Here is a 24,755-nt window from a genome sequence, read left to right on the forward strand (position 1 = left end):
CTCAAATCACATGTAGGCCAGACCAGGTAAGGACAGCAGATTTCCTTCTCTAAAGGACATTAGTGAACCAGATGGATTTTTTCCGACAATCAACAATGGTTTTATGGTCATCAGTAGATTCCTAATTCCAGATATTTTTAAATGAATTCAAATTCCACCATCTGCCGTGGCGGGATTCGAACCCGGGTTCCCAGAACATTAGTTGAGTTTCTGGATTAATCGTCTAGCGATAATACCACTCGGCCATTGCCTCCACCATTAGCAGTGTGTGAGGCTAGTGGTGTAGTTGGTGGGGTATGGCATTTAAAGATGCATTCAGAGGCCACTTATGTGACCTCTCGTGTCAAGTTTGACTTCTGCCATTGATCTCCACTGAAGGAGCAGTGCTCTGAAAGCTTATGGTATTTGCTACCAAATAAACCTGTTGGACTTTAACCTGGTGTTGTGAGACTTCTTACCGTGTTCACCCCAGTCCAACGCCGGCATCTCCACATCATTGATCTCCATCCACAGCCTTTCGAGCATTTACACAGAGCATCAACTTCCTACAGACATGAACATGTCACCTCCTTTTATAATTTCCACAGCAAGGCCTTCCTAGCAGCACCCAAAAGCCTTGGAGCCTACTCCTCCGCACATTGTGTCATTTTTCAATGTATCACAGGTCAGAATCGATACCTTCACAACTGGCACTAAATACAGCTCCCTTTGAAAAAGGTGCACAATAGCTTAAAATGATGCCAGTTACTTAAAGGTGGCACAGTGGTTAGCACTGATGCCTCACAGCTCCAGAGACCTGGGTTCGATTCCCGGCTCGGGGCACTGTCTGTGTGGAGTTTGCACATTCTCCCCGTGTCTGCGTGAGATTCCTCTGGGTGCTCCGGTTTCCTCCCACAGTCCAAAGATGTGCCGGTTAGTGCAATGGCTATGCTAAATAGTGTCCCGAGATGCATGGGTTAGAGAGATTAGTAGGGTAAGTATGTGGTTGTGGGGATAGGGCCTTGGTGGGATTGTTGTCGGTGTAGACTCAATGGGCTGAATGGCCTCCTTCTGCACTGTAGGATTCTGTGATTCTATGATATTCACGCTGTTTATCCCCCCACTGCTAATGATCTCAGCCATTGAACAGAATTTGTTGCGGAAGTCAGTTAAATAAGCGTTGCAGCACAGTGTAAGTAAGCTGACTGCACTACAATCAGCAGACACAGGTTAATTCCTCAGAGCAATCCCCGCACTCGTTTTTGGAGGTGATCCAATTCAGTCCCCACGATCTTCATGAAAATTATTTGCATGCCAAGGATTTTGTAGGAGAGCCCTGCTTTATATGATGACTCTTAACACCATGCACACTGATGCAACTGGTTGTTGGTGATCCTCATGAAGATGCCCCTCTAACATGATGTAAAAGTGTAAGGGTGTTACTGTTTTAATTAATCCTACTGATTACTGTTTTTAACTGATCAATTATCTAGAGCCCATTACTTTTCACCTGATTGAAAATTGTAGATTAATTGCCTTTATCCCCTTTCCAAGACTTGCTGCCAATTATGTTCATGCAGAGAATTTCAGGTGGACTTTGAATGATTGGATTAATTGACTGGAGTAAAGTAAGAACACATCCACTCTTTCATTAGCATATTAACAGGTACATATGCATATCCAGTTGTCAGTTACTAATTCCCAAATGAAGTGTTTTTCAAAAATATACTGCAATGGTTTGATTGCTCATTAAAACAGATCTTTTCCAGAGAACTGCGTGAGGCACAAAAGAAGCCCACTCACTATTCAATATTCATACGGCATGTCACTTAAAATAATGCATGGTCATTGCTGTTTTATTATGTACCTCGGGTGCTGCCTTTTCTGTGTTTCATGTGAGCTGTCTCAACTGTTAAAGCTTTAACAAGCTGGACCTTTGCAGGCTTCCTCTGAAAGGCAGTTCAACCCTCACGTAACGCTCGCATAGAATTGAACAGCTCATGGAGCACAACATGTTTTTAAAATTTTAATTCCTGTTCCAGCAAAATGTTTTCAGGTTGGGAAAAAAAAGTCTATTTGTGAAGAGGTTTCAATACTGTAAATCAGAAATGAAATATGAGTGTCTGTTTTGCATGCATTTTAAATCATTTATTTCCCCATTTCTCAAATATAACCCTTGAAGCTCAGAATTATTCACATCCGAATATATGAAATAGGAGCAGGAGTAGGCCAAGCCCAACGGTGTGCAGGTTAGGTGGATTGGCCATGCTAAATTGCCTCTTAGTGTCCTAAGATGTGTAGGTTAGATGGATTAGCCTTGGGAAATGTGTTGGATTATGGATAGGGTGGGGGAGAGGGCCTGGGTAAGATACTCTGTCAGAGAGCTGCTGCAGACTCGATGGGCCGAATGGCCTCTTCTGCACTGTAGGGATTCTATGATTTGGCCCTTCGAGCCTTCTTCACCATTCAATAAGATCATGGCTGATCTGTGTGTGTGTTGAGTTCCACGTTCCCCATCTACACCATTTGATTCCCTTGCTTCACAAGATTCAATCTGTCTCCGCCTTAAAAATATTCAATGACTCCACTTCCACCGCCTTCTGAGGTGGAGTATTCCAAAGTTGCACAACCCTCTGAGAGAAAAGAAATCTCCTAATTTCTGTCCTAAAAGGGTGACCCTTAATTTTAAAACAGTGCCCCCAGGTTCTGGACTCACTCACAAGAGGAAACATCCTTTATACATCCATCTTGTCAAGACCGCTCAGGATCTTATATACTTCAATCAAGTCACCCCTCACTCTTCTAAACTCCAGTGGAAACAAGCCCAGCCTTTCCAACCTATCCTCATAAGACAATCCACTCATCCCAGGTATCAATCCAGTAAACCTCCTTTGAATCGCCTCAAATACATTTACATCCTTTCTCCATTCGTAATCTATATTTTAGCAGCACGGCTAAACCTGTATTTGATTTATATTTATATATTTACTCCTGTTATTGGAGAGACTACAGTATTTGCCAATTAATTGCACTACCAAATGCACAGTATGTCTCGTACAAAATAATTATATAAGCAGCTAAGCTATGAGTGTTCGATTTTTTTAATGTACAATATAGATTATCTTGAATAAACATGCAAGATTTACGACAAAATGCTTTGATCTGACTTAGTAACTTGCCAGTTTGCTAAATAATGTATATTAGTTTTATTAAATATAAGGCGTTAGATGGTAAATTATTAATTTTACATCAAAAACATGGCATGAAAATACGTTAAACCATTTTATTATACAAAGACCTTGTGGCTCACCCATTCTTTAATTATGCTACATTAATGCAAACTATTAGATTGGACATGTGCCAGAATGTCCAAAAATATGTGCAAGTGGACTTTTATTTCAAGAGAGGTAAAGCCTTGGCTCTGTGAATTAAGTAAAAATAAATTAACATGTTACATAAGTTATGAAGAAGAAAATACCATTCAACCCACTCACTTCACCTCATCAGATCTGCATTGGCCATTTCCTATGACCTTTGCATCAAGCTATTTTCTTTGACTGGCTAGTCGTGAGGAATGTTAGCTTTGAATTGAATAGAATACATTTCTCTAAATGGCAATCATTTCATAGATTACAGAACAAAGAACGGTATAGCACAGGAACAGGCCCTTCGGCCCACCAAGCCTGCGCCAACACATGATGCCCTTTCTAAACTAAAGACCTTTTTCCTGTACGCGATCTGTATCCCTCTATTTTTCTGCCTTCATCTGTTAAGATGCCTCTTATATGTTGCTGTTGTATCTGCTTCTACCACTTCCTCTGGCAGCGCATTCCAGGCACCTACCACCCTCTGTGTAAAAAACCTGCCTCTCACATCTCCTTTAAACTTTCCCCCTTTTACCTTAAATCTATGTTCCCTAGTAATTGGCATTTCTAACCTGGGAAGAATACATCGACTATCTATTCTAAAGGCAATTAAGTTTGAATTTAGCTTATGTTGATTCTAACTGATCATTTTGCATCTTGATACTGTTAAAATTGGAGAATTTGGGCCCAGTAGATATGATTCAAAATAAGAAGGCACCACGGTGGCACAGTGGTTAATACTGCTGCCTCAGAGCGTCAGGGACCCAGGATCGATTCCCGGCTTGGGTACTGTTGTCTGTGCGGAGTCTGCATGTTCTCCTCGTATCAGTGTGGGTTTTCTCCGGGAGCTCCGGTTTCCTCCCACAGTCTGAAAGATGTGCTGGTTAGGTGCATTGGCCATGCTAAATTCTCCTTCAGTGTACCCGAACAGGCGCTGGAGTGTGGTGACTAGGGGATTTTCACAGTAATGTCATTGCAGTGTTAATGTAACCCTACTTGTGACACTAATAAATAAATTTAAGAGATTAAGAGAGGGACAAAGAAAGTAAGAAGGGAGGGTAAGGAATTTTCTTTTGAGAAGCTGTTGGATAAATGTCAGCCTTTTCTGCTTTTTCAGATACCTTTTTAATATCAAAAGATCTTAATCAACATCCATTGTCTTTGATAAGTAGAGATAATCTGACAAGAAATCGCAATTTCCTTTTCATTCAATTCCTCTTCTCAATTATTTCCTCATATTGTACTGGTTCACGCAATGCAGGCATCACAATAAAATGCTGCACAAATAGTATTTCATTTAGCTGTATAGCAGCCGATTCTTGTCTGGACTGGCAGATGAAGCTCCAGCATTTGGCTGCTTCGGATCTGTTTATTCTTCTTGGGGCCGCGTTGGCGTGAAGGAGACGGGAAGCGTGAGGCAGGAAAGTTCCCAACCACATAAACCCGTCTCTGTTAACGAGGCCCCGGCCTGCTGTTTTTTTTTTCCTCCCAGAGAGGTGGGGGCAGGATGGAGTCGGGTCCGCTACCTCCGGAAGCAGGCCTGAGAAAGCAGTAGAAGCAGGGGGATGGTGAGGCCACCAAGCTAGAAGGTCTGTCTCCATTTATTGGGGCACCAACCCAGTTGTAATCATGATTGTCAGGCCCTCAAGCCCTCACCACCCACACACTTCTACCTATCTTCCATGATTACCCCCTCCTATATCCCCATGCCCCTTCCATGTACCCATGCAATCTCCATACTCACCCTCCACGTATCCAATGTGCAGAACCAATGAGCCACTGGCAAGTCTGACAAATCTTTGAAATAATCCTGAAATTGCCAACATAGCAGAGGCTTTGGAAAATAAACTGTTCTGTGTATAACCTCTTAAAAGCGTAAAGTAACCACAGACATGTATAGCATCAATGCCAGAAGCTTTTATCCCATTCATATCTTGTTTCTTTTACAAATAAACACACTGGCATTAGAAAAGAAAACATGTGAAAGGTGTTAGAGATGATAACCAAGCTTGCACTCCCCTCTGAATTTGTGTCAATCTTACATGCTGAGCTTAAGTGTTTTTGGCACTCTTGGAAGTCAGACAAGTTTTCATAAAGAGGCAACAAGGAAAAACAGTTTTCTGGCCAGCTGTTCAGCCTGCTTCTGTTGACTACATTGATTGATGGCCTTGTTATGAATGCTTGAAATCAGTGTAAGAGGCTAATCATTTATGACTGACATGAAGAGTAAATATTTCATTCGAAGTGCTGTGAATCTCTATCCCAAAAGGGTTGTGGCTGTTCCATCATTGGATACATTTGACACTGGAATAGACAGAATTTTGGTGTCTCAGGGAAGCAAGGGAGATGAGGAGTACATGGGAAAGTGGAGTTGAAGCCCGAGATCAGCCATGATCATAGTGAATGGCAAAGCAGGCTTAACTGGCCATACAGCCAGCTCCTGCTCCTATTTTTTATGTTCTTGTGAAGGATGATTGACAATGCAGCATGGAGCAGGAGCCTTCTGTCCTCTCTCAAGAGGACAGAATCACTCTTCCATCACTGCCTCTCTGTGGGTGACTTTGCTATCACATGTTATCCAGCTGTCCCAGACTGTACAGTTGAAGCCAGGCCTCCTAGATCCTTGAGCTGCTCAAGGCCTTCCTCCAAGGCCATCTTCAGTCTCGTCCACTGAAAATAAGCAGCTCTCCAGCAGAGTTGCAGCAGCCATTTGGGTACCATTGCCCAGGAGCATGAGGACAAAAGACACGTGGAAGAATGGTAGTGATTGCACAAGGGTGGCACGGCGGCACAGCGGTTAGCACTGCTGCCCCACAGTGCCAGGGACCCAGGTTCAATTCTGACCTTGGGTCACTTCGTGTAGAGTTTGCACATTCTCCCCATGTCTGTGTGAGTTTCATCCGGATGCTCCGGTTTCCTCCCGCATTCCAAAGATGTGCAGGTTAGATGGATTGGCCACGCTAAATTGTCAATTAGTGTCCCAAAGATGTGTAGTTTAGGGGAATTAGTGGGGTAAATATGAGGGGTTATGGTGAGATGCTCTGTTGGTGTGGACTTAATGGGCCAATTGGCCTCCTTTTGCACTGAATGGATTCTATGACAGGATGACAAGGGTGATTCGTTGAGTTTTGTATGAAATGTGTCACGATTATAATCATAAATGTGTTCATTATGAGGCGGTTCTTACTTTTGCATTGTGGTCAAGGTTTCAGTATGATGTTGGTGACAGAGGGAAGGTACATTGCTGGACTCTTAATAATTGGGTTGAAGTTACTGGCATTGCATTCAGTTGAGATCTATACAGACAACACAGGCAGAAAGGGGCCATTCTTCCTCGTCCCCTTTCTTCCTTTCCCTCCTTCTCCTCCTCATGCTCTTGCTCGCTGTACAATCAATGCCAAAGCCTCACCTCCCATGCTGGCAGGATTGTACCAACCACCACAGATCTTGATACCCACTCTGCCAAACACTGCTGGGCTATTCCAGAGAAGTGCTGGCAGGTTCAGTATTCAGCATGCCAATCACATTTTGTAGGGAAGCTTGGCTTTCATTGTATACCTGCAGAACTTCAGACCATAGGCTGTGTATATGAAACATGATGTGGAGATGCCGGCGTTGGACTGGGGTGAACACAGTAAGAGTTTTAACAACACCAGGTTAAAGTCCAACAGGTTTATTTGGTAGCAAATACCATTAGCTTTCGGAGCGCTGCTCCTTTGTCAGACATTTCCACTCCATCTGACGAAGGAGCAGCGCTCCGAAAGCTAATGGTATTTGCTACCAAATAAACCTGTTGGACTTTAACCTGGTGTTGTTAAAACTCTTACTACATGAAACATGACATCAGCAGTTATCCTTGTTACCCAGTAGTTTAATATGGTGGGTTAAATACAACTGTTACAAGCACGGCCCTCTAAAGTTTTTTAAAAAATTTATTCATTAGTGTCACAAGTAGGCTTACATTAACACTGCAATTAAGTTACCGTGAAAATCCCCTAGTCACCACACTCTGGCGCCTGTTCGGGTACACTGCGGGAGAATTTAACATGGCCAATGCACCTAACCAGCACGTCTTTTGGACAGTGGGAGGAAACTGGAGCTCCTGAAGGAAATCCACACAGACACGGGGAGAACGTGCAAACTCCGCACAGGCAGTGACCCAAGCCGTGATTCGAACTCGGGTCCCTGGCACTGTGAGGCAGCAGTGCTAACCACTGTGTCACTGTGCCGCCCTAATAACTGTTGCCAGGATATCGGACATTGACTTGCATGATTCTTTGCTGACGGTCACACAATAGCCAGATGTTGGGGGAGTGGACTGCCTTTTAGTTCTACTACAGGGCAGAGTTGACACAAGGCACCCACAAAGCGACCGCATGTGGTCATTGGCATCCTTGGGTAAGCCGGCATTTCCACTGAAACCACATGCTTGTTCCACCTAAATAAAAGCAAAATACTGTGGATGCTGGAAATCTGAAATAAAAACAGAAAGTGCTGGATAAACGCAGCAGGTCTGGCAGGGTCTGCAGAGGGAGAAACAGAGTTCATGTCCGTATGACTCTTCTTCCTGTAATTTAATGCTGAGTCCAGTGCAAACTGGAAGATTAGGCATGTTACATCCCTCTGGACTCAACGTTGAGTTCAAAAACTTTGGACTGCGAACTTTCCCCTTCATCTTGATTCCTCCCTTTTGTTTTCTGTTATTCAGTTCCCCTGGCTTGTCCCAACACCACCCCGCCCCTCCCCCCCCCCCCCCAGCCGTGGTGGGATTTGAACCTGGATCCCCAGTTCTTGCCCAGTCTCATATCCTTGAATGTTATCACATTTCAGGAGCTCATCCAAATATTTTTTAAAGGTTGTAAGGTTTCCAGTCTCCACTACCTTCCCAGGCAGTGCATTCCAGATTCCCACCATACTCTGAGTGAATTTTTTTCTCAAATCCCCTCTGAATCTCCTACCCCTTACCCTAAAACTATGCCCCTTATGATTGACCCTCAACCAAAGGGAACAGTTGTTTCCTACTCACTCTGTCCATACCCCTCATAATTTAATACACCTCAATCACGTCCCCACCATAGCCTTCTCTGCTCTAAAGAAGACAGTCCAAGCCTATCCAGTTTCTCCTTATAGCTCAAATGCTCCATCCCTTGCAGCATCCTGATGGACCTCTCTGTACCCCCTTGGACCATCCTCTGTGGTGTGTGATGTCTCACACATTGTTCGTCACTGAGACACAGGTAGGCGAATTGCTTCTTTAACATGCTAGACAGATGTAGCCCTCTGATAAGAGCTCTCCTCCCAGGGTATGTGGTCTCTGCTCATTTTCCAAGTCATGTTGCATTGGGCCATCGCCTTCCCAGATACTTGGAACTGTAACACTGTTAAATCACTGTGGCTGGTTCAACTCCCTCCCTAACAGCACTGTGGGTGTAACTATACCACATGGACAGCAGCGGTTTAAGAAAGCAGCTCGGAGGTGAGGCGATGGCCAAGTGATATTATCGCTAGACTATTAATCCAGAAACTCATCTAATGTTCTGGGGACCTGGGTTCAAATCCCACCACGACAGATGGTGGAATTTGAATTCAATAAAAAAAATCTGAAATTAAGAACCTACTGATGACGAGGAAACCATTGTCAATCATCGGAAAAACCCATCTGGTTCACTAATGTCCTTTAGGAAAGGAAATCTTCCGTCCTTACCTGGTCTGGCCTATATGTGACTCCAGAGCCACGACAATGTGGTTAAATCTGAACTGCCCTTGGGCAACTAGGGATGGGCAATAAATGCTGGCCAGCCAGCGACGCCCATGTCCCACTAATGAATAAAAAAACCCACCACCTTCTCAAGGGCAATTAGGGATGGACAACAAGTGTTGACCAAGCCAGCAGTGCCCACATCCTCTGAAAGAATGAAAAAGAGATTGTGCATGTGATGTCATTCTGGAGCTTTGCAAACAGACAATAATTGAGCCTAATTTCTCATCCAAAATTTAAGAAGGTCCAAAATACAAGACAGAGCAAACGTACAAAATAAAGCCTTCTCAAATGATTAAGAGGCATTTCAAACGTACTTCTTGGAAGTAGGAGGCGTTGATTACTCGCGTTAACCTCAGGTAATACCCAGTTTCCAATGTGATGATGACAGAGAACTGAGAGTTGATGAGGCTGCTACACCAATCAATCGCCTCGCACCTACAGTACTCAGTGGGGTAATTACAAATCCATTCTCCAGCCCCAAAGGTCTGGGAACCAACTGCCCCAGGGGATCAGCTCAGTGGAGGCAGCCTTTCCTGGTGGATTTTGATTGATGACCCAGAGCGAAGCTGCAATTCACCCTAGAGATTCTCTCGCTGCTTTCCTGGATTCTGGCCTCTCATGCTCTCTCTGGGAGAAACGAAAGAGATATTGTTTCTGTATTATTTAATTCTACAGTAAGCAAATGCTAGTGGTCCCCTCAATTGCGTCTCAGTCTTGAATCCGCGATTGAACCTTGAGCTCTGACAGTGGGAAACAGGGCAGCTGTCAGATTTAATTTGGAGTAGGAGCACAATTCTTATGGCATCAATGTTGTCCTGTGTATCACAAAACTGGCCGTCAAGTCACGCAATCCACCAAAACCGATTTGACAGTTTAATATCTATTCAGACTGTAATCATTTCCAAAGCTAGGCAATGCTCATTTGTGTCGGCTACTTCAACACCATCCACTTCTTTTCCTTTGTGATGTGAAAAGTATTTCATAGAATCCCTGCAGTGCAGAAGGAGGCCATTCAGCCCATCGCATCTGCACCGACCACAATCCCACCCAAGCCCTATTCCCTTAACCCACACATTTACCCTGCCAATTCCCCTGACACTAGGGTCAATTTTAACATGGCCAATCAACCTAATCCGCTAATTTATAGCTCGAACTTTATTTTTGTTTAACCTGCAGAATTAACGGTGGCACAGTGGTTAGCACTGCTGCCTCACAGCGCCAGGCACCAGGGTTCGATTCCGGCCTCAGGTCACTCTCTGTGTGGAGTTTGCATGTTTTCCCCGTGTCTGCGTGGGTTTCCTCTGGGTGCTCCGGTTTCCTCACACAGTCTAAAGATGTGTTGGTTAGGTGGATTAGCCATGCTAAATTGCACCTTAGTGTCAGGTGGTCTAGCAGGGTAAAAACATGGGGGTCATGGGGATAGGGCCTGAGTGGGGTTGTTGTTGGTGCAGGCTTGATGGGCCAAATGGCCTCCTTCTGCACTGTTTACATTCTATGAACCCTCTCTGATACTGGCACTAACATGCAGCATCCAGAGGGGACTGGCGGGTTTGGAGGTAGAGGGGTTTGAGAAATCCACCAGGGGTGGCTGGCCCACCCCCAACCTCTCCCTAATCTTGTTTGGGGGGCAGTGGAGGCATCAGGCGGCTGTTCTACCCTATTGAAATCATTTAAGAGCCTCATGCCACCCACCCTGTCACTGTTTGAGTTGCAGGCGGTGGGGAGGGGTAGGCCTACCTCAGTCAGGAGGTCAGACAGTTTTAGTTGCATTAGCTGCTGTTGGATGAGGGATGCCTCTTTTGCAGTTTTCCCAGCAGATGCATCCCCCCCCCCCCCCTCTTTCAGGTGCTGATTGCCTCACCTTGCCTTATCTCTCCCCCCCCCCCCCCCCCCCGCCACCTCTCCACTGCCCTCTCAAACTCCGTCACTACCCCTACCCCTCCCCCGGGGCCTGTCAGCCTGACCTTGCTGATATCCTAAACTTCCCATAAGTCTGGGCTCTATGTGTTCCGCCTGTTGGAGGACTGTCTGTGTAACCCCCCCCAGGAGTAGCCAGCACTCGAACCAGCCACTGCTGCCACTACAAAGCTACTGGCCGTCCAACTGGCCAGCAAGTTTCCTCAGGCAGGGGTTCTTTCAAGGATAGGGGAAAGTCCAGCAGCGATCCCAACATTAAGTTGCTAAGGGTAGCCAACAGTACCATGGGTGGACACAAACCCTCACCCCACCCATAACCTTTCAGTGGGCGTTGGGTTGGGAACACAATGCCCCATAAAATCCAACTGAGTGGTTCCCACCGAAACCTTGGATAGTGAGGTGGGAAGGGTGCAGTGTGAGGGAGCCTGTAGCACAGAGCTGCAAGATGCACTTGAGCCAATATTTATCAAGAAAAATTCTCACTCTCTCTCTCTAGCACCGATTTCTTGATTCTTTAACGCTACAATAAAGTTACTGCGAAAATCCCCTAGTCGCCACACACCCGCGCTTGTTCGGATACACTGAGGAAGAATTTAGCATGGGCAATGCACCTAGCCAACTCGTCTTTTGGACTGTGGGAGGAAAGCGGAGCACCCGGAGGAATGCAGAGGGAGAATACGCAGACTCCGCACAGACTGTGACCCAAGCTGGGAATTGAACCCTGGTCCCTGGTGCTGTGAGGCAGCAGTGCTAACCACTATGTGCCACCGTGCCATCACTTGTGCTGTCTGAAAAGGTCTGTCCTCACTGTTGGGTAAAAGGAGGGAGGAAATTACTTTAAGTGAAATTGGGTTCTCCGAGATTTTCTTTAAGTGATCTTCCATTGTTTACATGGCAGGGCAAACAACCGAGGATGAAGTTTCCAGGGAATGAATTCCCCTAAGGACAGCGAGACCTTAAATCTGGCTTACCTGAAAGTAAACTATAGCTGCACAGATGCCACACTGTACCATCTGGTGTTTGCAAACCACAATAGCTTGTGGCTTATCATGGGAAATAGGTACGCCAGAAAAAAAAAGCTCTTTGTTCCTTTTCCTTCAGACAACCTTGCCCTCCCCATGCATTTGCCTGTGGTTAAGTTATACCCAGTCGTGGAACTCACTATAGGGATGAGAACTGATTGCAATAATCCTCAAAGTTAGGTTCCACTCGTTAGCCCCGGTGTCGTTACTGCATCGGGAAAAACCCCTTAAATTACAAATCTGGCACAGCACGGCAAAAGGATTCAACCTGTTGCTGTAAAATATCATCGTGACTTTCAGTTGGAGTCACGTTCAGGTCACAATCGAACCGCTTTCACTGCACACCGAAACTTTTTATTCTGGATGAATTCAGCAAAGATGGAACTGTCTTTATTTCAGGTGACTTTAAAATTTATACAAACTGGAAGCACGTGATACCAAATCTGAAACACAAGTATCCAATAAACAATAAAGCACTTGGGCTAGTGAATTCAGTTGGACAAAGGATTAGGAGCTCTTTAGTGTTTGTGTATAATAGGCAGTGAATGCAGCCTTCCACATTTCATATCATTGATTGAATTCTTGCATTTCCAGGCTGATTCCGGGGATGACGGGACTGATGACGGGAGATAATGCTGCAGCTTTATAGGACCCTGGTTAGACCCCACTTGGAGTACTGCGCGCAGTTCTGGTCACCTCATTACAGGAAAGATGTTGAAGCCATTGAAAGGGTGCAGAGGAGATTTACAAGGATGTTGCCTGGATTGGGGGGCATGCCTTATGAGGATAGGTTGAGGGAGCTTGGTCTCTTCTCCCTGGAGAAACGAAGGATGAGAGGTGACCTGATAGAGGTTTACAAGATGTTGAGAGGTCTGGATAGGGTAGACTCTCAGAGGCTATTTCCAAGGGCTGAAATGGTTGCTACGAGAGGACACAGGTTTAAGGTGCTGGGGGGTAGGTACAGAGGAGATGTCAGGGGTAAGTTTTTCACTCAGAGGGTGGTGGGTGAGTGGAATCGGCTGACGTCGGTGGTGGTGGAGGCAAATTCGTTGGGGTCTTTTAAGAGACTTCTGGATGAGTACATGGGATTTAATGGGATTGAGGGCTATAGATAGGCCTAGAGGTAGGGATATGATCGGCGCAACTTGTGGGCCGAAGGGCCTGTTTGTGCTGTGGCTTTCTATGTTCTATGTGTGAGGAGAGATTGACATAGGTTCGCTGGAGTTCAGACGAATGAGGGGGGGATCTCACAGAGACTTATAAAAGTCTAACAGGACTAGACAGGGTAGATGTAGGGAGGATGTTCCCGATTGTGGGGGAGTCCAGAACCAGAGGTCACAGTCTGAGGATTCGGGTAGACCGTTTAGGACAGAGGTGAGGAGATATTTCTTCACCCAAAGAATGGTGAGCCTGTGGAATTCATTACCACAAGAAGTATTTGATGCCAAAACATTGAATGTATTCAAGAGGCGGCTGGATATAGCACTTGGGGGCGAATGGATCAAAGGTTATGGCGAAAAAGCAGGATTAGAGTATTGGATGATCAGCCATGATCATAATGAATGGCGGAGCAGGCTCGAAAGGCAAAATGGCCTCCTCCTGCTCCTATCTTTCATGTTTCTATTTAAAATAATTCTGTACCAACTGTCACTTGCCGTAATATATCTCCAAAGATGTCAAGGTTTTCCACTCTAGATCATTTCCATCAGTGCTGGGTCCTCTGCTATTTGTGATTTTTATCAATGACTTGGAGGAGGGGGCTGAAGGGTGGGTCAGTAAATTTGCTGATGACACCAAGATTGGTGGAGTAGTGGATGAGGTGGAGGGCTGTTGAAGGCTGCAAAGAGACATTGATAGGATGCAGAGCTGGGCCGAAAAATGGCAGATGGAGTTTAACCCTGATAAGTGCGAGGTGATTAATTTTGGTAGGACAAATTTGAATGTGGATTACAGGGTCAATGGCAGGGTTCTGAGGAATGTGGAGGAACAGAGAGATCTTGGGGTTCATATCCACAGATCTCTGAAAGTTGCCAATCAAGGGATAGAGCAGTGAAGAAAGCCTATAGTGTGTTAGTGTTTATTATGATGTGGAGATGCCGGTGTTGGACTGGGGTAAACACAGTAAGAAGTTTAACAACACCAGGTTAAAGTCCAACAGGTTTATTTGGTAGCAAATGCCACACAAGCTTTCGGAGCTCTAAGCCCCTTCTTCAGGTGAGTGGGAATTCTGTTCACAAACAGAGCTTATAAAGACACAGACTCAATTTACATGAATAATGGTTGGAATGCGAATACTTACAACTAATCAAGTCTTTAAGAAACAAAACAATGTGACTGGAGAGAGCATCAAGACAGGCTAAAAAGATGTGTATTGTCTCCAGACAAGACAGCCAGTGAAACTCTGCAGGTCCAGTCAACTGTGGGGGTTACAAATAGTGTGACATGAACCCAATATCCCGGTTGAGGCCGTCCTCGTGTGTGCGGAACTTGGCTATCAGTTTCTGCTCAGCGACTCTGTGCTGTCGTGTGTCGCGAAGGCCGCCTTGGAGAACGCTTACCCGAATATCAGAGGCCGAATGCCCGTGACCGCTGAAGTGCTCCCCAACAGGAAGAGAACAGTCTTGCCTGGTGATTGTAGAGCGGTGTTCATTCATCCATTGTCGCAGCGTCTGCATAGTTTCCCCAGTGTACCATGCCTCGGGACATCCTTTCTTGCAACGTATCAGGTAGACAACGTTGGCCGAATTGCAAGAGTATGTACCGTGTACCTGGTGGATGGTGTTCTCACGTGAGATGATGGCATCTGTGTCGATGATCCGGCACGTCTTGCAGAGGTTGCTGTGGCAGGGTTGCGTGGTGTCATGGTCACTGTTCTCCTGAAGGCTGGGTAGTTTGCTGCGGACAATAGTCTGTTTGAGGTTGTGCGGTTGTTTGAAGGCAAGAAGTGGGGGTGTGGGGATGGCCTTGGCGAGATGTTCGTCTTCATCAATGACATGTTGAAGGCTCCGGAGGAGATGCCGTAGCTTCTCCGCTCCGGGGAAGTACTGGACAACGAAGGGTACTCTGTCCACTGTGTCCCGTGTTTGTCTTCTGAGTAGGTCGGTGCGGTTTTTCGCTGTGGCGCGTTGGAACTGTTGAACAGACACCTCCAGATGCTGAAAGATGCCCTCATAAGAACAGGATATGGCGCTCGACTCATTGATCAACAGTTCCAACGCGCCACAGCGAAAAACCGCACCGACCTCCTCAGAAGACAAACACGGGACACAGTGGACAGAGTACCCTTCGTTGTCCAGTACTTCCCCGGAGCGGAGAAGCTACGGCATCTCCTCCGGAGCCTTCAACATGTCATTGATGAAGACGAACATCTCGCCAAGGCCATTCCCACACCCCCACTTCTTGCCTTCAAACAACCGCACAACCTCACACACGAGGACGGCCTCAACCGGGATATTGGGTTCATGTCACACTATTTGTAACCCCCACAGTTGCGTGGACCTGCAGAGTTTCACTGGCTGTCTTGTCTGGAGACAATACACATCTTTTTAGCCTGTCTTGATGCTCTCTGCAGTCACATTGTTTTGTTTCTTAAAGACTTGATTAGTTGTAAGTATTCGCATTCCAACCATTATTCATGTAAATTGAGTTTGTGTCTTTATATGCTCTGTTTGTGAACAGAATTCCCACTCACCTGAAGAAGGGGCTTAGAGCTCCGAAAGCTTGTGTGGCTTTTGCTACCAAATAAACCTGTTGGACTTTAACCTGGTGTTGTTAAACTTCTTACTGTGTTTATTAACAGGGTGTTTTAGTTTAAGAGCCGTGGGGTTATGCTGCAACTGTACAGGACCTTGGTGAGACCACATTTGGAATATTGTGTGCAGTCCTGGTCACCTCACTATAAGAAGGATGTGGAAGCATTGGAGAGAGTGCACAGGAGATTTACCAGGATGCTGCCTGGTTTGGAGGGTAAGTCTTATGAGGAAAGGTTGAGGGAGCTAGGGCTTTTCTCTTTAGAGTGGAGGAGGATGAGAGGCGACTTAGTAGAGGTTTATAAGATGATGGGGGGATAGATAGAGTGGACATTCAGAGACTATTTCCTCGGGTGGATGTAGCTGTTACTAGGGGGCATAACTATAAGGTTCATGGAGGGAGATATAGGAGGGATGCCCGAGGAAGGTTCATTACTCAGAGAGTGGTTGGGGTGTGGAATGGACTGCCTGCTGTAATAGTGGACACTTTAGGAACTTTCAAGCGGTTATTGGATAGGCACATGGAGCACACCAGAATGATAGGGAGTGGGATAGCTTGATCTTGGTTTCGGACAAAGCTCGGCACAACATCGAGGGCCGAAGGGCCTGTACTGTGCTATACTTTTCTATGTATGTTCTAGCCAATAACTTCTGGTATAATCCTCCTCAATTGTCAGGAAGAGGTCCAGGACTTCCTGTTTCAAGAGCATTCCCATGTTAAGAACACAGTCCAAAACTCTTTTGGATATTGAAGCCCCCTTTACCTTTTCCATTGAAGTTGAGAGTAATCATTGTTTGGTTCAGTACAGAGAAAGTAAGGTAACACCCTGTCAAGCCTAAAGATAAAGTCTTAAACACATTTCCAGATCCATGTACTGAATAGAAACACTGGGTGGGATATTCCATGTCCCCATCCGCACTCTGCCTGAAAAAGATCAGCGATTCCAAATCGTGCTGCAGAAACCTGTAGTTCCGATTGACGGCTCCAACTGTGCATGCGCAGAAAAAAAAATGATAGAAAGAGGCTCCCCTGCCACATCGCTCCCTGGCTGGATAATGCCTTCCCCTGGCACCCACAGACATTGCCCCACTCCCACAACACTACTGACTCCCTTAGCCCCCCCACCCATTCGCCACCCAGATCGATCGTTGCCCCCTCCCCCTTCTCCCCACCAATCTCAGGCAGAGTGGCAGTGGACCCCCCTTTCCCCTCATTGATCACAGGCAGAGTGGCAGCGGAACCCCCCCCGCCACCACTGATCTCAAGCAGAGAGCCATTGGACCCACCTCCCCCTCCCCCCCACCAATCTCAAGCAGAGAGCCATCGGACGCTCAGCACCTACCTCCTCACTAACTGGAGTGCCCGAATCGGCCCTATATAGAGCATGTCTGTTTCGCGCCGAATCTGGACAGGCGAATGCGTAGTAAAGGGGGGAAGTGCCGGTAAGGTTGGGCGTGCAGCCCTTTAATTCACCCCTTTTCGGGGTGCGGTGCCGATCATGGCCATTTTTGGGTCTTGGTAAAAGGGGAACCAGCACGGAGGCGGGCACAGATCACGCTACTTGCCTCACGCCTGACTTTACCAAGATTTCGCACCCGAAAACGGGCGCAACTTGATGGTAAAATCGGGCCCTATGTATTGTTTTTTTAAAGTTTTATTTTATACATGGATGTAACCAGTGAGTGAGCTGTTTATATTCTCTGGTTGATGTGATGTTCAGTGCAAATGGTTTTAAATGTCAAAACTTGAAGAGGTTGTTCCAAATAATGATCCAGCTTGTAAGCCTTCACTGAAGAGAGTCAACTGGGCCAATTCAGTTTAGGTCCAAATAAAAGGTTAAGACTCACTTGACCCTTGGAGCTTGCAAAATGTCCGTAAGGAACAGACAGACTTTGAGATAACTCTCTTGGCTCCAACACAATCTTTCAAGAAAAGATAACACTGCTTGCAGAATTAATGTATAGTATGGAATATAGGTAGTAAAATCCTAGTCCTCTTACATGACTTGGAATTTTCTGGAACATGTCCATTAGTTGAATTTTCTTCCTCTCGTTTTTCAGTTTGGAAACATTTTGCACTGCTTACAGCGTGATGGCAAATGGGGCATCTGAAATCTGGTGAACGAAAGGGACCCAATGAGATTTAAGAAAAAATAACAGAATGGTGGAGCAGGATATGTGATGAATTAAAGTCAAAACTGCCATGGGAAGAGGAATAAAGACGAGGAAAGAAAGATTAGAGTAGAATCATAGAATCTCTACAGTGTCAAAGGAGGCCAATCAGCCCATCGAGCTGCACTGACAACAATCCCACCCAAACCCTATCCCAGTGACCCCACCTATTTACCCTGCTTATCCCCCTGACACTAAGGGGCAATTAGCATGGCTAATCAATCTAACCCGCACATCTTTGCACCGTGGGAGGAAACCGGAGCACCCGGAGGAAACCCACACAGACATGGAGAGAACGTGCAAACTCCACACAGACAGTGACCCGAGGCCAGAATCGAACCCGGGTCCCTGGCGCTGTGAGGCAGCAGTGCTAATCACTGTGCCACCATGCTGCCCCAAATAAGAGAAAATAAAAAAGACAGAAAGGATAAATAAGAAGTAAAAAAAAACTTAAAAAGCAAACAACATTCCTGTCGGACTGACACTCCACTAATTCAATAATTCCCTTCTGGGCCAGACAAGCTGCATGGAGGAAGATAAATGTCATCATTAAACCCACTGCAGAAAATTAGGGCTTTTCAGCTGGCAGTTAATAGGCGATATAAAACAATTTCTTGAAACGCATGTGGAGGTTGGGGATGAGCTGCCATTTTGTGAGGCTCGTGGTGGAGTGGCACCAATCATTATTCAGATTTGTAATTCACGCAGTGTGACTCGCTCGCAACAGGTTGACAGGCTGAATGGCCTCCAGTCTTGTGAACATTCTATGATACTGTATACACGTTAATAAGGCCTTTGCACATTAATCTTGTCATTAATTAGGCAGCCTGTTCTGGCTCATTGTATTATTGAGTTTTCTCATGTATTTACACAATAACTTTTATACTTCCCACTTTTTATCAATTGTAGGTGCTGGTGGCATTGATCCCTTCATCACTGCTTCATTCCTTTCTTCAGAGGCAAAGGAAGATCCCGCCCCTTATTCACAAAGTGACATTTTAGTCAGGCTCCTTTGTGTAACATTAATAGCAGTTCACAAAATTACAACAGATTAATTAAAAACACCAATTGAGCGACGGAGGTGAATCTAATTAACTGGTCTAGCTGCAGATTCCTTATTTATTCGGCATCAAGTTCAAACTCGCACATGACCATGGGCAGCATGGTGGCACAGTGGTTAGCACTGCTGTCTCAGAGCGCCAGGGACCTGGGTTCGATTCCCGGCTTGGATCAGTATCTGTGCGGAGTTTGCACGTTCCCCCTGTGTCTGCGTGGGTTTCCCCAGGTGCTCCAGTTTCCCCCCACAGTCCGAAAAATGTGCTGGTTAAGTGCATTGGCTGTGTTAAATTCGCCAGTGCACCCAGACAGGCGCCAGAGTGTGGCGACCAGTGGATTTTTACAGTAACTTCATTGCAGTAAGTCTACTTGTGACTAATAAATATATAAATAAAATTGGCTGGATTTAATGCTTCCCCACAGGTGGGATGTTTAATCCGGCAGGCATAGCCTGCCATTACCTAGCAGCCTGCCTCTGTGCCCACTGCAATTTTCAATTTTACCAGCGATGGAGGTGGCGCTGTTTGGCTCACCCTCCAGTCGGCCAATTGAGGCCCTTAAGTGTTGATAATCAGGGCCACATTCAGCTGCTGCTGCAAGCCATTAGTAGAATGGAGGCAAGAGCTCCCACCACAGTGCCCTGCAAGGGCTGGTGATGGGACGGGCGGAGAAGGTCTTCCTTGAGAGCCCACCCAAAGTGTTACCCAGGCCAGGTTGCCCTCCCCCGCCCTATGGCCTCTCCAACTTTGCCCCATCCTCCTCATTCTCAACTCCCTCCCCCTCCCCCCATGCCAGGGCCTGCTAATGTGGCCCGAGCAACAATCCCCACCATTCAACAGTTCTGATCTCATGCCGCATGCCTTCTACTCATTCCAAGTACTGAAACGCCTCTGGCCTCTGACTGGCCAGTTGTTATCTGTGGCGGGAGTTTCCCAGCAGGGTGGAAATCCTGTTGCTGGTCCTCGCCCCCCCCCACCCCACCCCCCGCCCCGCCCCAACCCTGCCCCTGGTCCCTCTCTACCTCCCCCTTTTACCTGGTTGCCTGGTTATAAATATCAGGTCCTTTGTTTGCTGGAACAATGAGAGGTTTTCCATTGCCAGCTTTGGAAGCATCAGTGAAGGACAGAGGCAGAAATCCAATTGTGGCAATGCTAAAGAGGAAATCAAGGGAGGAAAAGTGGAGCTAATTTTAATCTAACCCAGGGTTGGATAACGTGGCTTTACAACCAACATGATTGAAGCAATACTGGACAGAGAGCAGCATTCCACTCATTGGGCCTAATTTTCATGAGTCAGTATGCAGAGTTGGGGAAATTCTCCCACGCTACCATCCTGACTCAGAAAAAAGTTTGCTGAATGGTCAGGTTTTTACTGTTGGGGATGGCTGCTAACTAGACTTGGGGCCACAACCTCCAGTTGGAGTCAGCTAAAGTAGCTGCTCGCTGCCAAGATCGTCGTGGACCCTCACCCTCACAATGCCCTTGTCCATCTACGCTATCGTATGCCACCTAATGCCCCTCTACCCACTTTTCATGCCAACTTAATGCCAACTCATGACAAGCTATGACCCCATACTCATCTACATATCCTCTTATACCAGGTGCCAATTTTTTTGCCAACCCATGGCCCCACACCCACCACACTTTGTCCTTATGCCATCCATGCCAATTCATTCAATATTCACCATAGGCAGACCTCAGCAGCCAAACTGTAATAAAATAAAGTTTGATATGTCTACGATGGACTCATTATACATTTTTACGCACGTTACTTGGCAAAAACTCATTTGATACATTTAAATCATTTCAAGTGCTTAATCCTTTATAAAGGCAATCATTTGTATCCCAAGTCCAACATCAAAGAAAGCTGATCCATTCATAAACACTTGGAACTGTCAATCAAACTGTGGAAATAGAGGCACCTCGCTGTGATAATGGAAGCAGTCAAGCAACACTAATTCAATAATGATACTCCTCAGACTTATGAGAACGAACATCTATTGAAATTGCAAGTACCGATTTTTTTTTCAACACAATGAGTCACAACAGATTTTTTTTTCAACATTTAAGGGCAGAGGATTTAAATGACCTGACAGTTTGACAGTTCCACAGAGCTTATGCTTTTATGCAACAAATGTCTATTGTTAACAATCCCAAAGGGGTAACTGAACCTTTCCAAAAAGGTACATGACTATTTCAAAAAACTTTCATTGGATAAGACCTTTTTCTCAAATGTTTAAAGTCTACAAGTCATATTTCAGGAACCTGAGTGACAAAAAAATTCTTCTGTATCAAAGCAGCTGGACTTTTAAATATGCTTTTACCTCTGTGACCCATGGATGTGCGAAATACCTTCCCCTGCTCTGATTACCCTCCCTCCCTCCAGCTTCTTGGTGAAAATGGTGGATGCTGGGTTTGAGACTGGGGAGAGGAGGGGTGCGATCTTACCATTGCGCCCACTGCGGAGGCTCACGATCGGCCATGGGGCCCTGCGGTAGCGTGGGTTTAGGCCACGGAGGTCAGCTGAAAGCAGCAGAGGCTTTGTGAAGAGTCTCTCTGCTGCTCTCAGAGCAGAGATCTGCGCAGCGCAATTGCACCTTCTGCTGCTATCAGCTGGCTTTCTGGCAATTTAAGCCCCGCCCACTCCCCCTACAGGCAGAAAACTGATTTCAGGATTTTCTAATGCACTAAGTGTATAAGATTCAAGATTTGGCCTCGTTGAAAAAACAGATCCGAAACTCTCCTGTTTTCACATTATGGACTTAGAATTCTTTCATAAGATGGCCCCAGGACTCCTGGAATTGGGGTTCTGATGATGTTTCATTCAGGTGCTGTGCCCATCTTCGTTGATAAAATATCCCGGCCACCCTGTGGTTTTCCCACCTATTTGGATTCAAATTACTCTGTAAACCTTTGGAAAAGCAAGACAGAGCAAAATTGACTCTGTGAAATTATAAAACAATGGAGTGTGTATGGCATATAAGTATAAGTATAAAAATATTTTTGTGAAAAGAAGTACCAACACTGCTTGATTAAATCTCAAAATATAATTGGTATTTGACGTAGCCAGTTTGAGGAGAATTGAAATTTGTAAATATTATAGAAAGAATATTATTAAACTAGAAAGAGTGGTGAAAAGATTTATTAGGATGCTACCGGGACTTGATGGTTTGAGTTATAAGGAGAGGCTGGATAGAGTGGGACTTTTTTCCCTGGAGCGTAGGAGACTTAGGGGTGATCTTATGGAGATCTATAAAATAATGAGGGGCATAGATCAGCCAGATAGTCAACATCTTTTCCCAAAGGTAGGGGAGTCTAAAACTAGAGGGCATAGGTTTAAGGTGAGAGGGGAGAGATACAAAAGTGTCCAGAGGGGCAATTTTTTCACACAGAGGGTGGTGAGTGTCTGGAACAAGCTGCCAGAAGTAGTAGTAGAGGCAGATACAATTTTGTCTTTTAAAAAGCATTTATACAGTTACATGGGTACGATGGGTATAGAGGGATATGGGCCAAATGCAGGCAATTGGGACTAGCTTTGTGGTTTAAGAAAAAAGGGCGGCATGGACAAGTTGGGCCGAAGGGCCTGTTTCCATGCTGTAAACTTCTATGACTCTAAAGGGAGAAAAAGTGAACCAACAATGCAAGTATGGGAAACCGCTAAATTTTAGAGCAAATGAAGAAGGAAATTTGGGTCGTAAGTAACTTAATCCTATTCACTGTGTTCATGAATTTCTTCAGTTGTTTATGCTGAATCTATGAAACCTCCACTAAAACCCTTTGCCACTTACTAACATAGTTACGTTCATATATAAAGTAGCAGCTCCGGCACAATTCCTTAATTGATTGGAAATTTGCACCTGAAGGGGCGGCACAGCGGCACAGTGGTTAGCACTGCTGTCTCACAGCGCCGGGAAGCCGGGTTCGATTCCCAGATTGGGTCACTGACGATGTGGAGTTTGCACATTCTCCCTGTGTCTGCATGGCTTTTCTCCGGGTGCTCCGGTTTTCTCCCACAGTCCAACGATGTGTGGGTTAGGTGGATTGGCCGTGCTAAATTGTCCCTGAGTGTTAGGGGACTAGCTAGGGTAAATGCATGGGGTTATGGGAATACGGCCCGGGTGGGATTGTGGTCGGTGCAGACCCGATGGGCCAAATGGCATCCATTTGCGTTGTAGGATTCTATGATTCTATGATGCTATGACTTATGTGCAACAGGATTTAAAGTCTTAGTTCTGATGCTGTACGACGCCTTTTCCTCATTTTAAAAAATCTTTGCTAAGACTTGGTATATTTGGAATGCACCAGAATTGTTCCCATTAGAAACACCTAAGCTTGTTTTTTTTTCTCAGATGTTCTTCCACTCTGAATAAATGATGCTTTGATTTCTTTATACTTTAATATTCATGCACAAAGAGAGAGCCTTGAAGGAATACACCATTGAGTGCATTGCTCAGGGCCCCCGATTATTTGCCCCGACATCCCTTTATTTTACTCCGCTATTCATGTTTTTTTTAATTATCTGCAGGATGTTGATGTAATCCTTTTAATTTGCCTTCTTTAACCTGCCATGTTGGTCATTCAACTTATTGGGTGAGATTCTTTGGTCTCCCAGCTGCGTGGTTCCCATTGGCGGTAGGTGGCACGTTGTTTGCTAGCGGCGGGATTCTCTGTTCCCATTGCTGTCAATGGGAATTCCCATTAATATCACCCCACACCAGTAGGGAACCCCCGGGCGGGGTGCGCTCTTGGCGGGACTGGAAAATCCCACCCACATGAATGGCCAGAGAATTCCTGCCATTATCTTTCTCCCTGATGAATGTCACCAATATGGGAAAACTATTGCTTTTGATTTGTTCCTTTCAGCCAGATTTTTTTATATCTTTGCTAAATTTTAAGGTTGCAGAAATAATTCATTTTAAGGTAATTGGAATTAGTGGCTTGTTGGGATTTTCTGATTTTTCACTGGGGTATGAATTCACTTCTTCGTCTTGCTCAGATGGTAAGAGGGTAATTTTTTCACAGCTGGGTCTAAGCAATTTTTGTAATTGACGTTTCTTGACTAGATTGCTTTACCTTCCAGATGCCTGAAATGTGCCGATGCTCCTTGTCAGAAGAGCTGTCCCACTAATCTGGACATAAAGTCATTTATCACCAGCATTGCAAACAAGGTAGGAAGTGACTCGTATTTAGGTCCATCTGTAAAGGATAAATGATGTGAAGTAGGGCTTACCAAAATTAAATCCCTGACACAAAGCTGCAACCAGTTCAGGAGGTTGGATTTCAGATGCCGTAGAATGGTAATGGGGTGGCCAACTCCAGGTCAAAGCCATTCATTTTACTCCTGTTACATTGAGGATTAAAAATTTTTGCACATGTTCAGAATTCTCATTGACTTGTAAACCTTGCGGTATTAAAGAATTTACTTTAGCCAGATGTGATGCCTTCATTTACATGAGAACGATGGATTGCATGTTGCTTCACATTTATTTGTCCAAGCTGATACCGCATGTGAAATCGAGACTGCATTAAGCGAAATCCTCGATTCAGACTGTTCTAGTTTACAATGTGATTAAGTATTCAGAAATTGCTTATATTAATGTAAGTAAAAAAAGCAAAATGTCCAGAGTACAATTTTTAAAGTATACTGCCACATCACCCACCCCCACAAATAATTTCATAAACCCAATATCTCACCTTGCAACCCACAAAGCTCAAGCTATAATACAATAAGTGGC

At 45.4% G+C, this 24,755-nt stretch overlaps 1 protein-coding gene across 1 annotated transcript in view; it reads left to right on the top strand.

Moving 5' to 3' along the window:
- The window catches only part of LOC144497479 (dihydropyrimidine dehydrogenase [NADP(+)]-like), a 760,900-nt gene that overhangs the window by 275,415 nt on the left and 460,730 nt on the right, over window positions 1-24,755 (top strand). Inside the window, exon 4 of the mRNA XM_078218814.1 lies at window positions 24,101-24,188. Within this exon, the coding sequence (XP_078074940.1) occupies window positions 24,101-24,188 (88 nt within the window). The remainder of the gene's footprint in view (window positions 1-24,100; window positions 24,189-24,755) is intronic.

The sequence above is a fragment of the Mustelus asterias genome, chromosome 8 (assembly GCF_964213995.1).
Source record: "Mustelus asterias chromosome 8, sMusAst1.hap1.1, whole genome shotgun sequence".
Classification (NCBI taxonomy): Eukaryota; Metazoa; Chordata; class Chondrichthyes; order Carcharhiniformes; family Triakidae; genus Mustelus; species Mustelus asterias.